At 37.8% G+C, this 18110-nt stretch overlaps 1 protein-coding gene across 5 annotated transcripts in view; it reads right to left on the bottom strand.

Annotated features, from left to right (window-relative positions):
- STX1A (syntaxin 1A) overlaps nucleotides 1-18110 on the bottom strand; it is a 78572-nt gene that overhangs the window by 24114 nt on the left and 36348 nt on the right. For all 5 annotated transcript variants that reach the window (XR_011923103.1, XR_011923104.1, XM_072428841.1 and 2 more), the window contains exons 2-3: nucleotides 7532-7609; nucleotides 4859-4958 (exon numbers count right to left, since the gene is read on the bottom strand). Coding sequence is in view for 3 of the 5 variants with exons in the window: in XM_072428841.1 (XP_072284942.1) it covers nucleotides 4859-4958; nucleotides 7532-7609 (178 nt within the window). In the remaining 2 variants the exon portion in view is untranslated. The remainder of the gene's footprint in view (nucleotides 1-4858; nucleotides 4959-7531; nucleotides 7610-18110) is intronic.

Below are 18110 nucleotides of genomic sequence, written 5' to 3'. Positions count from 1 at the left end.
GAAATGGCACCTTGAAAACCACAGGTCTTTTTGACACATGGCTTTCAGTGCTTAGATGTGAACAGCTTTGAGAAAGCCTTTAAATCAATATTTAACAAAACAAGACCAACAACAAATGTATTTAAAGAGGAAATAAACTCTAAAATGCCTAAAACAAAAAAAAAAAATCCACTTACCTTTAATCCCGCAGCGCAGTCGATCAGTCGGGAGGTGTCTTCCATCGGGTCCCGCATCGTGCTGGCATCCATCTCCAAATGGGCGCAACGGGCGCAACCATCTCTACCTTTTTTTCTAGGTTCTTCTTCCTACATCACCCAACCCAGGCGCAAGATGACGTAGGTTGGAAAAAAAATGCCGATCTCACAGTGAGATTGGCAAAGTTTTTTCTTCTAACAAAATGGCTCCTTCTGTGCATGCCCAAAATGCTCTGACATGCGCAGAGGGAGCACCCAAGAGCCTCCCGGGATGCATGGCGTAAGTATCCCGGGAGGCTTTGCGCTCCCTTTTATTTATTAGGGGGAGGTGCTGCACAAACAAACAAACAGAATTTTTACCTTACACAAAAAGGTTGTCTTTTTTTATATAAAGTGAAAATTCTGAGTTTAGGTACGCTTTAATGTTAGGACATTCAAAGTGATTAAACTAAACATCAGCTAAAAAAAAAAAATGGTTTTGGTACAAGTATAACCTACAGTCTAAAGCTGTCCCAGAAGCAATTTTATGAGGACCCCGAGAAGGCAGGTTGTCTTTTTTATTTTATTAAGCAGAACTACTACCTTTAAAACAAATTGTGAGCAGGCAGGCTCTTCCAGAAAGGTAGACATTTTCTACCTTTTTTTTCGTCCTTGTTCCCAACCTTTGGCCAGGCTGGGATAACATAACCCAAGTTTATTTTTTCCCAGCACCCCCAGTGGATATCAGGACACCCGATGCATCCCAGCATCATACACATGCGCAGCTCAGTGTTTTCTAAACAGAAGGCCAGTAAGTGTGATTTATTGCAGAAAGAACATTGCCTGTCCCTTTCTGCAATAAATACCTGCTTGTTGGCTAATTTTTTGTGGAAATATATGGTTTAATAGACATCCAAAAGAGCATACCTTAACCCTTTGTTTGCATTTATTACAAAATATAATAGTGCAGAGCGACCAATCAGTAATAACTTTTATTGGTCTGGATTTTCTAATCTAATAAAAACTCTTGGCTCATTTAACCAGTTTCTATGGGTTACTGCAGCATGCCTACCATAACTGCTCTTTAACTGCCTTAATAAATAAATCCTTATGTTTTGCTGATGGATAAGTATTAACCCCAAGAACATGAAGCCATAAGATAGCTAATGTTCTAAACGAACATCCTGACTCATGCCTACTGTGTTCAATACTAGACATCTGCTGCCGTATTTCCAACTGGCATCACTAAACAGAGCTGCCAGCAGTAGTTTTCAAGTACAAATTTAATTTGTGTGTACTGTTTACACTGTAAATAGGTTGACAAATTCACAAGCAATCTCTTTGTAAGGAGAATATTTATCTACAAGTCTAAAAACGTATGTCTTGTGGTGTTGTGCCAACTTTTCCAACATGATCCAACATAGTTATCTAATGTCAAAGACTACTGGGGCTATTTATAATGGAGAGCAAATGCAGCAATCGACTTTCCGCTGGACACCCCAGTGTTTGCTCTACACTGCACTCTGCATTATACAGACCATTCATAAAATGAAAGAGCTGCATTGTGGGAACACATTGGAATGATCATTGGTCCGTTGCTCTCTGCATAACCCTGCAAAACGGGACAGGCCAGGTCAGTTCCCAACACATAAAGCTCAATTCTTAATGCTAGTGAACCAAATTTTTTTCAGATCAAGGAGATCTAAAAAATAATGTTCATCTGGCTACAAATAGATATCTTTATATCTGTGTAAAACTATGGCAAACAAACCTTTATTTGTTATTGAGTGCCTACCAAGTGGGTGCAGCTTTTTTACGCCCATTGATTTGTTTATGGAGAAAAGCAGTTCTGACATATACACAGACCATAAATTAAAGTGTAGACCCAGTGGGGGACAGTTATTCTGTGCACTTTCTAACTCAATCACTACATAAATTCTCTTTAAAAGGCTAATAAAAACAATATTATTCCGAACCTGTACTTGAATATATTATTGAAAAGGAAAAGTGGTTTCTGAGGTTGACTGGTATCACATTGGTACAAAATTGCATCTGTCAATGTAAGTAATATATGTATGACCATTTCCATATGTGACATATCTTGCAAATGCCTGAACAGTTGGTGTCTCCAGAACCATCTGTGCATTTATGTGAAATGTAAAGGAGTGGCAGCTGCTGCAAGTCCCATTTAAAAAAAATAGTCTGATTCCTGGCACTAACTGGCTCTTCACCTACAGTACTGGAATAACTAATTTGGCCTAGCAGAGATTCTTCCTTATTCAACGTTTGGCCTGAATTTACATGGAATTACTATCAAGACAGATACAGGTGGGATGGTAGCTTGAACCAAGCTGTTATAAACTCATACATTATGATTAGATAAAGATTTAACAATATATGGTACACAAAAAATTGTTAATTACTTTTTCCTCCACCCATTACATCATCTTGGGGTATAGACATCTGAACTATACACAGATCATCTAGATTTTTAATCCTTTAAGGAATGTCTCACGACTCGACGCATTTCGCCTTTCTGGCTTTCCCAGGGGTGTAGAGAAGACGTAGTAGTTAGAAGATTGGTCATTGGCCAGATACTACCATGGTACCAGAAACAAAAGGGTAATCTGATATAGGGATTAGCATGAAACTGTTGAGTTGAGAGAGTATTGTGAAAGAGAAAAGTTGAAAAGTTATGTGAAAGAGAAAAGAGAGAGAGAAGTTGAGGGAGTAATGTATCCAGCATAAATTTGAAGGCATTTCCACTGAGGGGTCCCGAATGCTTCTTTTAGTAAGATATATCTGATTGTAGAAACTTACAGCAGTTCTGGGGGAAAGTAAGGGCAGCCAGTTCATTCTCAATTTCAATGTAAAGCTCTCTCAGGAAGTAGTTTCAGCAAGTACTAAAGATTGCTTGAAGAAATAAAGTAGTAGAGAATGAAAGTTTTTAGGCAAAGACAACAGAGACTGTTGATCCGGGGAACATACAATTGCTTCACAGGATCGGAAAGGATTTTTTTCCCCTGTTGGAGCAAACTGAACCAGGGTTTATTTTTGCCTTCCTCTGGATCAACTATGTCCATAGGGTTATTTATCTGGGATATGTTTATTTCCCTAGTGGTTGAACTTGATTAACGTATGTCTTTTCTCAACCTAACTGTAACTCAGTGGTCACAACAAAAGCTCTAACAGTTTAGAAATTCCTGCTGTTTGTTTACATTAGAGCTGCCAAAATTCTAAAGGAGCACAGACAGCAATAATAATAATACCTGAAAATACCTGACTGTGGGTGATCTAATTATTCAATATTACAAATGAAGAACAGTGATGCATATTTTCTTCAGAACATATGATCAGCTATAACCTACAGATTAAATTAAAAGAAAACTGTTTCAATGTATGATTTTTTTACTGTGTGATACAGCTATAAATGCTGTTCTTTTTGTTCCTTTGCAACAAACAAATTACATATGGCTGCCCACACAGAAAATGTCACTTTGAAAGCAATGCTTAAACTCTGGCAGTTAAAAAGGTAGTTTTACCAAACAATAGCACAAGAAAGTTCTCATTACTTCAATAAACAGCAAGTTATTTTCTTGTCAGTATTACTGCAATGGATAATTGCTATGTTTTCTGTGACCGGTAACAAATTTGTTAATTAGATGAGCGAATGTGAAACATACATGTGTCAGCCCAGTTCTTCATATATATATATATATATATATATATATATATATATATATATATATATATATATATATATATATATATATATATATATATATATATATATATATATATATATATATATATACAGACCCATATTAATTTATTTAATTTCCCACCATGTATACCATAAAGTGTCAAAATATTGTTTTTATTTAGGTGTTTTTTTTATTAGCTTCCTTTAAACTGTTGTACAGGAGCACTTAGTTTGGGAGAAAGGAGGCCATCAGCATCATATGATAAATATGGCATCACAAAACCCTGTTAGTCAAACAAAGAAAGCTTGCTTGAAGGAGAGGACATCATAGAAATACCCTTATTTATATGCTGCTGGCCATTTATTTTGGCAGATAATTTCCTGATCTCCTGGCATTGTGTTAACACACCTGAAAAAGCTTCAGACCAGCAAACTGCCAAAACTTTTGCTTTTATGGTCATACTTGCTAATGATAAGTTAAATAAATACATTTCATTGGCAGCACCTTGCTGCAACTAAACCTCCTAATTAAATAAATCCTATTAAACTGGTGAGGGTGCACTTAATTTTCACACACTTGTGCTTCTGTATTTTGACGTAGTCTTTGTTAAATAAATAATGACACAGTGTAATATGTTATGTGTTTTTCTACATTTCAGGTTGTAGTTGCATAATTGTAAGGCCTGCTAAGGACTAACTGATTTATTTAAATATGTATTTATTATGTATTAAAATTGAAAAGGGGTATAGTTTCTTTCTCCTTTAGCAGAAGGGAAACCTACCATCATGCAGAAGAAATAAATAGTTTGATCTAGTTAATCCTAAACAGTTTAGCGAATGGCTGTTGCCACCCATTTTATACACCTGGCACTGGTAATAAATTGTATTGTATTCATTAATAATTATACATCGTAATTGAGTGCAATATTTACAAGGCAACAGGAAAGATTCACTTTGGTTATTAGGTAATAGGAAAACTTACTTTCATCTGGATTGGGAGAGGCAAGGATAGCACTGTGCTTTCTTTTCACTTCCTCTACATTCTCAGCGATTTTGTCAATGAAACCTCTGATTTCTTCCACCTGCAGACAGAAATAGACAATAATCTCAATATATAATTGGTAACATACACACATTATTGCACCTCCCCTTCTAATAAAGTTAGTGCTGGTCAGTATAGTATCATGGATCTTTATGTTCATATCAATTATCATGAGTAACCTTTACACGTGGGTCGGAATCCCTGCCTTGGGCCATTGGGTTCCGGATTTCATTACTTGAAACCCGAGGACACCCTGGAATTAATTTAAACCGTGTTGCCTTTCCAAAAATTATTGGAGGGGTCTCCTATATTTTTAAAAAAGAAAAAAAAAACCCACTTATCTATCTTTGATTTTCAGCTTGTAACATAACATTAGGTTATTCTGTTATAGCCCTACAATGTTAATATACAGTTGGTGTGCAACATGGTTGGGGTAGAAATCTTAGACAGTAAGATTTAGAGAAAAGGCAGATCATAAAAGCCACCAGTAAATACTGGTCCTTGTTTTTCTCTCAATTCCACTTTGTGAACAAGCCCGGTCCGTCAACTTAAAAGCTGATGTGGTCTCATGTTTTTTCAATTCCCATGATTCTGAAGCTTAAATTGATCATGTACCATCCCTGCTCTATGCAATCAACCCTATCCTCTACCCAAAATCAGCTTTTACCCTGGAAAAGAGTTAAAGACATCATTCCTACGTAGATACCTAAGATGTTAAGCTCACTGAGCACCTTCCTCCAAACCCTCACATTTCTTTTCTAGTTAAATCTCTGAAGGTAGGATAGAGGACTATGTTAAAGGTTGTATAATTAGTTTCCAAATTAGGTTTCTAATTTATGGATCTTCTTCTACCACCTATTTTCAGAGAACCTTGGTTTCGCCTCTTTATGGACTCACTAATCTTCCTCCTTCAGATGGCTGCACAGTCATTGCAGCTCCCCTCTTCCACCAATTGGGTGGTTGAGCTCTGGTGTTCTTCTTCATCTGTGAAAATTTAGGTTTCATGACATGTCTATCCATGCTGTCTCTAGCAGCAGGTTTCAGTTCACCTCCTGCCTCTATAAAGGTAATTTCCTGGATAATGTCTTGTAATATTCCTTGGCCCACCATCCATAGATGAATGAAACTGGGAGGATCATTCCTTGGAGCAAACCTATAATGTCTGTCCAGAATGATTAGGTTGCTCTCCTTCCTTGATCAATCCAATCTGTACTCTCTCCATGCTGAAACCTCTGGTCTTGAATAAATTCTCTTGTACTTCATCCCAAGCTTCTCCTGAGCCATCACAAGAATATAAAATTCACCAAATCATGGACTACAAGATTTGGTAAAAGATACATCAGTATCTTACTGGCAAGAAGGGTTTTGACCCTAAACAAGTCTGGATTCCCACATATGATGAGTAAAAGAAATTGCAATTTCTACTTCTATTAAAATCAAGATTTCAACAGATGGGGAGGCTCCATATTAGGGGAGAGTAATGTCACAATCACCTCATCAGATCACCGGCCACGAACCTGTCTAGCATGCCACCTGCAGCTTTTTTGGGTTTCACCAGATCTGTGACTGATCAGCTCTCCTGATCTGCACCATATTTTTGACATCACCTCTAATTTCCAAGTAAGAGGAGGTTAGGTGTTCAAGCAATGCTGTGCTATGCTTCTGTTAAGCCTCCCATGTCAATGACTACACTAATCCAGTACTATTAGTGCTACCACTGACCCTGGTGATACTACTGACCCCTGGTGCGTTCCTGTGTGTTCAAGTAGATTCCAGTAGGCCTAATTTCTAACCATGTCACCACACACTTTTTTATACACTCCTGTATAGTCAGGTCAATTTCTCGGTGGATTCAAACCTGGTCCATGAGAGTATAACTAGTTAGCAAAAATATAGGTCTGTTCCAAAGATAACAATCTCTACACAATCGATCGTACAATCTCCACACAAAAACCTTGAATGTTACCAACAACTGTAGTGCTAATGTTCTGGAGCGTTGGTTTGTCTGAGAACCCATTGAAATTAAATAGGCACTGTCTAATGCAGTGCATGTCAGCATGCCAAAAATGTGCATCAACACATGCACAACTTGAAATGAGAAATAAAATACAAAACAGTTAAAACTGAATGCACCATTAATAATTAAAGGAAACTCATTTTTTCAATCCATCTAATCGGCACCTCAACCTAAAATAGAAAACTCACATGCAAGGCTATGGCAATCAAATAATTAATATAGAATATTAATCATTTTGGATTAATGAAAATTTTTAACAAAACATAACCAAAAGTGCTAAAAGATTGCAACAATAGATGCTTTTTCCTCCTCACAGGTGTATCTAATGTTCTATTATTGTTCAGCTGGAAGGTGAGCTGAGTAGCACCTCACTCTCTTCCAGATTCTGGGATTATTCCTGACTGAGCTCAGGTGCATCCATAAAATAAGCTGGCTGACTAATTACCTATCTTTCATTTCCTATTAGTCCCATATCATTGAGAAACAAGCACTTTTATGACAGACAGGCCGGCATTGTCCAGTTCTGATGTTTTCTGCTACTGCAGCAAGAAAATGGGACTTTCAGGTTTCAGATATCTACAAGATGAACATCATACCTGTTCAAAAAACTCATCCATGAAACGGTCTCGATCTATACTGACAGCCACTTCGTCATCTTCATCGCTGTCTTTAGCCTGCAAGACACAAAAAGTTTATCATTTATTTATTTTTTATATACTAATGTTACTTGTTACTGTTGAATACACATTTAGAAAAATGTATTTGTGAGTTTCTGGATGCATAAATGTGTGTGATAAGTGGGTAACATTTCAAGTATAAATTTGCCAACAGCATTCTATCAACCCTCAATCCTGTAATAATTTTAATGAATGTGTTTTTTTTACATTATTAGATACCCTCATGGCATGAATGATACCCACTACTGTTGCAATGCTCATGGAAACATGGGGGGATAACAGAAGATAATATAACTGGACCCCCAAGCAAAGAGTTGTTGTCTATGCTATTATGATGTTCCAATCACTAATGGTTAGCTTTTCTATTTTACTAAATAAATAAACAAACAATCTGTATTAAAAAGTAATATTATATCTGGGGAATAAAATGTACATTCTAGCTAAAATTTCATTCGAACATTTACATTTTTATCTTTTTCAAATAAGCATTTCAGCAGTGTTCAATAGAAAATGTATGGCTAATTAAGGCTCACAGTGGTGTGTAAAGAATTATGATATGCCTTAAGAAAGATCTATCTTTAATGGTGACCTTGACACTGAATTCATTTGTAAAAGATGCCATTCCGGCAATTCATTTGTACCCTAAACCACATGCTTATCTTCAGTATTAAAAAGCCATTCTTCTATGTCCTAATGCTTCAAACTAAGGATGTTTAGAAAGCATCCTTTAATTGGGTATAAGAAGAGAGTTGTGATGAATGGTTTCCCCTAAATGGTGAAGAAATCTGAGCTGATGTGTATATTTGGCAGGGATCGGTAGGTTAGATAACCGGAATTCTGTTCACTTTCTACATGGAAAAAACAATCAGATAAAATTGTGTGTAGTGTTTTGGGAACTTTCAACTGATGGGAATATCAATTAGACTGGTCAGCCAATAAAAATATTGGAAATAATTCTGCCGGTGTATACTAGGCTTAGAGGATTATGGATATAATTCACATGGATAATCAATCCCATAAACCAACATACCTGATCAATGTGTGCAACAGTCATTCTAAAAGCAAATTATATCATGGATGTATTACCTGTTTAATGTTATTATTAACTTTTTTTTATATAGCACTATCATGCAGCGTTTCACAAAGTCCATAGCCATGTCAGTAACTGTCCCTTAAAGGGACTCACAATCTAATGTCCCTACCATAGTCATTATTACAGTCCAAGGCAAATTTTGGGGGGAAGCTAAAACCCTAACTTTGGGTTTTTTGGAATCTGGGAGGAAACCGGAGGAAAGCCATGCAAACACAGGGTGAACCTGCAAACTCCATGCATATAGTATCCTGGCTGAGATTCGAAACTGGAACCTGCAAAGGTAAGAGTGCTAACCTCTGAATCACCGTGTACATGTGTTCAGATCAGCATTATATGTATGTATTGGTTTAAGGTGAATGCAGCATTTGTTTTTAGTTTCCATGGAAAGGATAGAACCCCTATCTGTTGGATATGTGCTTTATTTGCACAGAATGACAAGTGTACCTAAACAAGTGTATATATCCAGGTTAAGCTACCACTGCACAACATGCTTTTCCCTCGGAGTAAGAACAGGGAACCCTTTTGGAAGCCTATGGGATATTATTTGTAACAGGAACAATATAGCTATATCACCCAAGATACAATGTATTTATAGCTTCACCCTAGAGATCTACAATATAAGCTGCATTGTTTATTAGCTCTGGAGATTTGATAATTCTCCACATGATTACCTGGACATGTATGAATACCCTATAGGAGAACAGCAAAGCTAGCAGGAATGATGTCACACCTAAATGTTGGTGTATGGCACAAGAAATATTTGCTTACGCAGTTTGATTCCCTACAGAAGACAGAAGTGCCAGTGACTACATAACTATCATGGGAAAAAACAACTGATTACAGCTTAGTTTAAATGAACAAAAGCTCATCTTTATTTATCAAGAGATCTACATGCCTTTACTAAAAGCTTTAACACATACAAGTCTTTTTTACCTACTCAAAGTACCCACCGCTCACATTCAATGCACAGTTATTATGTAGAATAACTCTCATGATAGAAAGCACATTTTACAGTGGGAAATCAATATCATATAGATATCGATAACATATAGCAAAGATCCATCAATGGTAAGCCTTTGGATATATACATGCTCCAAAAATACAATTCTATAATATTGCTTACAAATTACAAAAGCAAGACGTGTGGGGAGGTGTGTGCATAATATGACAGATCAATGGCTGTGGCTTTAAATTTCTTCTACAACTTACCGGTAATTTAGGATGTTTTCTCTCCCACTTTTTACATTCTTTACTATTCTGCATGTGGGTGGGTGGACATGGCAAACAGATCATATATTTTCCAGTTTTCAATTCTAAGTATGAGGGCAAATTCCTTAATAAACATGGCAAGTGTCATTCAGCAGTGTTAATCATGCCCAGAAAGATTGATAACAATGAATATACCATACAATGGCTATACAAAGATGCCTATTGTGTCTATTTCCGTTCTTTTGCTTAACTTACAAAAATGGTGGATTGGTATGATTTAAAACGAGCTGATACAAAAAAATAAAAATGCCGTGTCCCTGCAGATCACCCCCATATTCTCTGCTGGGAATAGAAGCTATACAGCTGAAGCTGAGGCTATCCAGATCACGACCAGCTTTTTCTCTGATAGAAGGCTGCTTGATGAATCAGTTTCAGCTTCCCCTGAGACCTGTTACCACTTCTATAATATCCATCTATTTTATTGACAATTTGCATATCCATATCCATCCAAATATCCATGTATTTTATGACAATTTGCCTCCAAATCACAGTGTTTTGCCCAGGCCTGGATAAACGTTGTTCTAGAATAATGCCCAATAAACCAGGAAATATGAATTCATTATTTTTAGTGCTCTTTGGTAATTTGCATGCTCTAATATGTGTGGTATAATTTGTTGGATGGATCAAACAGGTGCCCACAATAGATTCACTCTAACGTCTATAGAACTTGTGTACAATTTCAGGTGTGTATGAACCTTAATAAATAACTATAAACAAAGAAAAGGGAAAATCTTTTGTGCTCCTAAAGCACTTTGTGTCCTAGGCTGACAACGCTTTTGTAGAAAAGTATAGTAATTTAGATGTAAAATAAGGAAAGGAAATACTGCATATGTATGCATTTCAAACAGAAATCTAATCCTTTATTTTTTTGTTTTGAGATTTTAAAAAATTGTACACATCCACTAGAGATATTGTCTTATAGACAAGGGGTTGTTTATGGGAGGGTTTAATTTTCTTTAAAAAATACTCTGTTAATAGAAAAGGTAAAAACAAAAAATAGCAATACCTGCATAAAGAAAAGGTGCTAAATTCAGGATAGGTTCAGACCTCGGAATCAAGTGATCCTTCGTATCTCCTAGTAGTTGCCCCTGCCCTGGTCAGCTTCAGATTAAACACTGGTATTGTATTGGTCACTGCTGCCTTCATTCATTCTCTATGGGGTGGCCACAGTAGAAGTTACTTGCAGCATCTCCAACCGGTGCTGTGGTTTACTGACATGAGAAAGCAGTCACCCTAACAAAATCTCATTTCCAGTCTGATCTTAGCCCTACTTTCCTTGTCCAAAATCTTATAAATACTGTACTGATTCACTCCCCAGCCACTGCAAGAAATTGACTGACTTGTTGAGTGAAACACAATTTCTCCATTCCTTCATCAAACACAGTACTTGTATTCACCAGCTTGTATGTCCTGTGGGTCAAAGGAACGAACTTTGAGAGTGTGGAGAGGGTAGCAGGAATTCAGAGACCTAGAAGTGTTGAATGTACCCCATTCAGCAGCATCACAGGTTCTGCGAATCATGGGCCACCAGAGACGTAATATTATTATTATTATTAAACAGGATTTATATAGCGCCAACATATTACGCAGCCCTGTACATTAAATAGGGATTGCAAATGACAGACTAATACAGACAGTGATACAGGAGGACAGAACCCTGCCCCGAAGAGCTTACAATCTAGTAGCATGGAGCCCAGTGTTTAACCCAGACATTTTTTAAGCTGGGTAGGAAGGAATTGTAGGTGGGCGGCAGACATTGTATTGTGATTCTTCAGTAACCACCCAAAAACAGCTGGATGGTTACTAAAAAAATGCCGGGTGGTGCACCCAGCTAAAAGGGGCTGGGGAGAACACTTTCTATGATCTTGTAGTGACATGAATGTATAACGGTGCAGGCTTACTTATTCCTTACCCTTTATCCTCATTTACTGCCTAGTCTCATACATTGGAGCTGATTTAATATAGCTCTCTAAGACTGGAGAAAATAAACTATTATTGTTGAACCTGAAATGGATCTGGATAATATCAAATGGTTCTGATCTACTGTAGTCTTTTAGAGCCAGGCCAATCTCCTACCCATTCCTAATCTGTCTATGTATGAGGCCGTTGACGGACATGTAGAAATGATGCTCCATATGTCTGAGTTACTCTGTCTTTAGTAACTCCCTGTACTGATGTCAGATAGACATCTGATTCCTGTCATTGTAAACAATCATTTGTAATTGTTTCCATTGACAGGAGAATAAACAAGGGCTGTACATACAAAGTTGTTCTGTTCAATGGAGAAGGGAGCGTGAGCGGCTCTCCAGCATGTCTGCTCAATATGAAAGTACAGCAGTCAATCCCACTTTATCGTTTATCAATCCCGCCAGGACAGATTGAAGAACGACGTTGGGGGACTGATATTTACACAACTAGATTTTCACTTGAGAAGTGCATTGACGTTCCTCCTGAGCGACAGCCATGTGTAGCTTAGAACAACTTTACATCCTATGAACAACTTATACAACAAATATTTGCACCTACACTATCATAGTGTGTAAACGGTGGCTGTAGTTATGTAAAAGTGGGATATTTCTTTATATTGTACACATAAAAATGAGGTCATGTTAAATTCAGGCTTTGGGGTTGAGGGAAATAAATTATACCTGGTCTGTGGACTACTATTAGGTTGTGATGTTAAAAATCACTGTATAAACCCAAACACACAATATAAACATACTTTATACATGGACAGCATTGCATGTTTTATAGGCAAGCTTCATTTGTTCTCTAAGGATCCATTAGCCCACATGAACCCCTCCTTCTAAGGAGTTCTGTGACCCAATTCCAGGGGTTAACGAATAAGATGCCATTATCAGAACACAGACACCTCCATAAATACTGCAGTATTTCTAGGGAAGAACTATAGTTCAGCCCTTGGTGGATTACCAGAGAGGAGCTGTCACTGGTTTCTTGATGTTATGTGGGAAGGCAGTATCTCTCCCACCTCCCTCACAATACAACAGAGAATTACTGGCCGTGAGAGAGCAGAGCTGACACTGTCATATATCATCCTCTCTACAAGAACTGAACTGCACAATAATCTTTCCTCCCACTTATGTAGAACTGTGTATGCTGAACAAGAGGATGGCATGCCAGGGCAGCCAATTCTACAGAACACAGGACGGGAAACAATAAAACAAAGCATTAAATAATTACTTTAGTCCAAAGCCAACAAGGGGCCCTTTATATATGGAACCCCTCTATCCCTGCCATGACAAAACATTACTGGAGATGATGGGGTAGCCCCTTTCAAAGGGTTATTTATACAGTATGATCAAACCAAATAAAAGATTTTAGCAAAGTGTTTTTTATTATTAAATTCTTTCGTGAAAGGCATTTAAAAAAGGGGTACAGCTGATAGTGGGCAACATTTAAAAACATTTTCCAGTCACTTATAATTTTGTGTCAGGAAGTCACACATTAGATTTTTTAGATTGTTAAAGAGGTCATCAGGTATACCTGTACTAATGGACACATTTCACTGATATTTTTGCCCCCAAAGTGCATACAGAGATCAGGCCACATCGTCTTGTTCCTCTCCATGGCAGGCAGCAGGACAGTCTATGGCTGTGATGTTATTAGCCCCTCCGAGCAGAATCCTCTCTCCTGGTCATCAAAACCTCCATCCCCTATCTACCTTTTAGCCTCTTTGGTTAGATGGGAGATGACAACACCATAAATATAACTGCCAGCATGGCTTGGAGGGGCACTAGTATACAATCACCAGATCTGGACATCTAGGTAGGTGGTCTTATTTTTATTTTCTGGATTCATTTTGGGGGGTAAATGATAACTGTAGTTGTGTGCAAAAGTAATACTTTAATATATTTATAAGTGGCAAAACATTTTTTGACAGTTAAAGTTAAAATTTCACTGCTGTCAGTGGACCTGATGTATTAAAGCTTTCTAACACAGGAGAAGATACACGGGTGATATATGGGTGATTCAGCCAACCTGGAATGGATTTCTTAAAAGTAATTTGTTGTTTGTATTAAAAAAAAATAATTTCTATCCTGGACCTGATTCATTCTAGGTTTGCTGGATCACCCAGATTCACCCATGAAAGGCCAGTCTTGAAGAGCTTTAATAAATCAGGCCCATGTCACAACAGTGATGATTCAACCTTTCAATTTCTCTTGGTGACTACTGTCATTGAGACAAAAGAAAAAAGGGAAAATCAGAAAAATGTAAAGTTTACACCAGAGCAAAAGGGTTAATTTTCAATTGAGCAGAAATGTTCTGGTAATGACTATCTAATCTGGGAAATCCTCTTACAAAGGAGCGATTTCCTCATTTGATGAGAGGATACAATATGTAGACACCTCTTCAGTCTCCATTTTGTTATATTACAACTAAATTCAGAGCACAACTATCTTAAGAAACATACAAAACGTCAGATGATTGTTACTGGAAATGATATTTGATGATGGTATCCAATGACAGATCATTAGCCCTGCACAGTTTTGTCGTGTTTTGTTCTATGAAAAGGGGAGGAAAAGCAATTGGCACCTTACTGGGCCAAAGCAGAGCCACTGTTCATGATCAGTCATTTATCAATCCGCCAGGGTAGATTAATGAACAACATGGGGGCGACCACTGTACACACACTAGATTTTTGCCAGGAGCCAAGCAAAACTGCTCATCTTTGGTGACAATCATCTGAAACCATTCCAAGTTAGTTCAGCAGGAGCAATACTTCTGGCCCCTAGCACTGTGGTCATGCCCTCATCTCCTTCTTCTCTTTCCCATTCATAAAACAATCCAGGCCTGATCAGACAGTGATGGGGAACCATTCACAGCATTGTGGGTATGGAATCTGTAGCATTAGTACCCCCAAAATATACCTCCTGGTGTACTAATCTAGAGTATAACAAAATGAATTTCAGGATTTGTAGAAAGAGCTGCGTTAGGAGGCAACAGGACAACGGCTTCAAAGAAGGTAAGATTGTTGTGCACAGAGTTCATCTAAAAAATTATGTCATGCTGAATATTAATATTATTTCACAGGATTTATATAGTGCCAACATATTACGCAGCGCTGTATAGGGTTCTTAGGAGGCAGGACAAAGCTTGAGTTGTACAGCAAAAGTCAAAATTTGCATATACCTTCAGCTGCCTATATCGCTAATGGTGTAGATTGTTTTGATGTGCTTTTCACTACAAACAACCTCTGCTTATGCATTTTTCATCACATGCTCAGTATGAATTGCCCAGGATTGTGGGAGATTTGCTTGAAGCTGTCAGTAAGTGCTTAGCCAACATGCCTGCCCACAGGACTCACACAGTCACGAGTAAATCCCAGCATTTAAACCACTGTATTCTGACTCACATTTCCATGTATCAATTCTCTGATACAAGATAATATCAGTACCTATATTGTGTGTGTGAAGAATTAATTTCCCACACTATTTTTAAACAGCTTGCATGGCAAGGTAATGTGATTTAATAGTAAAACCTCCCATTTATCTGACTTTTTTGTGTCTTTGGGTCCTTTCCATCTAGCGAGGGAATGACGGAACCCAATGACATTGCTTTGTCATGTACACGTGTGATTATATTTGGATTACAGGAGAGTACTGATTTACAGACAAGCGTTGAAGTTATACTGTATAATAGGATGCTACAGTACAATAGGGGTTTTTATAGGAAGATTGGAAAATGTGCTACAATAAATGGCGAGTATTGCCAGTGGTTCAACTACTACAATTTCTTTGTATTAACCTTTGCAGCAAAGTCCTGTAAACTGAACCATTCATAAATTCCAAATGAGATAAAGTACAGCAGAAGAAGATACTATTTCATTGTAACTGGTGCCATAATTTACACTGAAATCTATAGTATCTTTCCCCAGATAAGCTGCTCAGTAAAGCTCTGCTCTCCCGTTGTCTGAATGATTCCAGTTCTTGCATCCTTCTCTGCACTGTATGAATTGAAATAGTAATTCACATTTTAGGATGGCTATTCAGTGACATCAGTTAAAACCCACGCAAGGATCATATGCAAGAGGGAAATAAAAGAACAGCAAAGAGAACTGCAGCATATGCAGCCAAAAAAAGGCCTGAGATTAGTCTAAATTACACCAAAATCCCACAAAGCTTTAAAATATAACTTCTAAATGATTTTCTTGAAACTGATAGCATTTACTCTCTTCCCAAAGATTGAAAACGCAATGTTAAGGGTTTATGTGAAAAATCATGTTGGTTTGCTACACTATTTTAACCGACATTATATTAACAAAAATACATGAGCAGCAATTTCAGTAAAATGTATGTCAAAACTAGTAGTAGAACACAAAAGAACACAAAAGCACAGAAATGTCACATTTGAAGCGGGTACAAAATCTGTGCGCAGGTTGGTCTTGATTACAGAAAGGGCCAGATGATGTCCCTTCCATAATAAAACATAATTACCTGCCTGTTCACAATCTTTCTTAGATAAAAACGCTGAGCTGTGCTAAATGCATGAACCCCCACGCAAATGCGTGGCTCAGCCAGATAATTTTTTTTATCTTTAAGGACAGCTAATCTTACCACCAGAGGCAAAAAGCTGAACCAGGACCCCCTGGAATATCAGACTCTTTGCACTTGCCTTGGGGCGGGCTTCTCTTTATCCATGAGGACGCTGCTGTTGAATATTTGGTAATATAGCTTAGAGAGTATGAACAAAAATGGCCAAGTCTAATCACACCAGCAGTACTTTACCAAGGAACCTATTCGGCCACACCAATTAGGAGAGCTCCCTCCAGTAGCACTTCCTGAAGGAGCGGTGGCTGGTTTTGTAGCAGATTATGCCAGGATTTGAGACTTCATCGATCTAGATGACTGAGAGGGGACTTTATCAGGAACATCTATAAGACCCTGTCACTGGGTGGAAGAGGGAAAACTGTTGCAAACATAGAGACCTAGAGGTGCTTCTTAGGTAAGGTTGATGGTCTTGGAGCTTACCTGGATGAATGATGTCACTGTACCACCCCCAAGGGACAGTATTTAGCCTGATGATTGGCCACTCAACCACTGACATCACTGAGATCACCTGATCACTAAAATCTAGAATCCCCCTTGGGCTAAGACAATAAACTAAGCAGAAAGGTGGTGTGAATGGTCAGATTGTTGAGTTTACTTTGCTTTGAAATATTAGTTAGATACGGTCACTGGGTCCTTTGTAAATTATGTAATTTATACATTGTTTCCATCAATCCTGAACAGCCAGCTACCTTAAACATATTTTTGTTTTTAACCTAACTTAAAAAAGCAATACTAAAGAGAATACATTTCGGATATTAGCTATAAACTACAAAATAGTAAAAAGTATAAAAAAATTAAAAGTAAAATATTGTACAAAAAAAGATGACTGTGATGGTACTGAAAGTGTTAAGGATATTGAAATGCTCTGTGTTGGTTAAGGCAGCCTGCAAAATGAAACACCATCTGTCCCTGGGAACATCTGGTCTGGTTCCCCCCGCCCCTCACTTCCCTGGCCTCCTGCTGCAGGTGCTCAAAGACACACCAGTCCAAGCAGGCACTAATTACAACCAGGTAACAGGGAAACAGACATCTCCCCGGTGAAGACCAGGTGAGCTCATCAAATGTCTTCTAATCACCCACAAACATATTCTTTGCAGAGGTACATTTCCCAAAGCCCCCCTTTTTATTTTTTATCATTGATCTTGCTTATAAAACCATCCTGTAATATTAGCTTGACCCAGTATGTGCCCAGACATTGCTTGTACTGGAGCTGAATGATTCTTGCAACATGCAGACAATGCTACTAGGATGGTTAGTTCCTGGCAAACATTAGCAGCTATGTTGTGGAAGAAAAATGTAAGTCTGCCAAGGGATTCACCTCTGGCTTAATGCCAGCCTTTAATTTCCTGCAACACTCAAAACATGCTATGTATTATTGATCCAGAAGATCAAATAAGTGTTTTTCTTGGTTTTAAAAGGTTAGTCTAATAAAACGGATATTTCAGTTTTGTTATACAAGGGAGAACCTGACAAATTCATATTTTTCTTGTAAACTTTATTAGTGGGATCTGGGTCCCCATACTTGGTGTGGTCATACTGGGGGGCTCCCATTCTCGCTGCTTATTTT

Source organism: Pyxicephalus adspersus, chromosome 1, assembly GCF_032062135.1.
Source record: "Pyxicephalus adspersus chromosome 1, UCB_Pads_2.0, whole genome shotgun sequence".
In the NCBI taxonomy this organism is placed as follows: Eukaryota; Metazoa; Chordata; class Amphibia; order Anura; family Pyxicephalidae; genus Pyxicephalus; species Pyxicephalus adspersus.
Note: the sequence above shows the minus strand (reverse complement) of the source record. Positions and strands in the feature narration are given on the sequence as shown.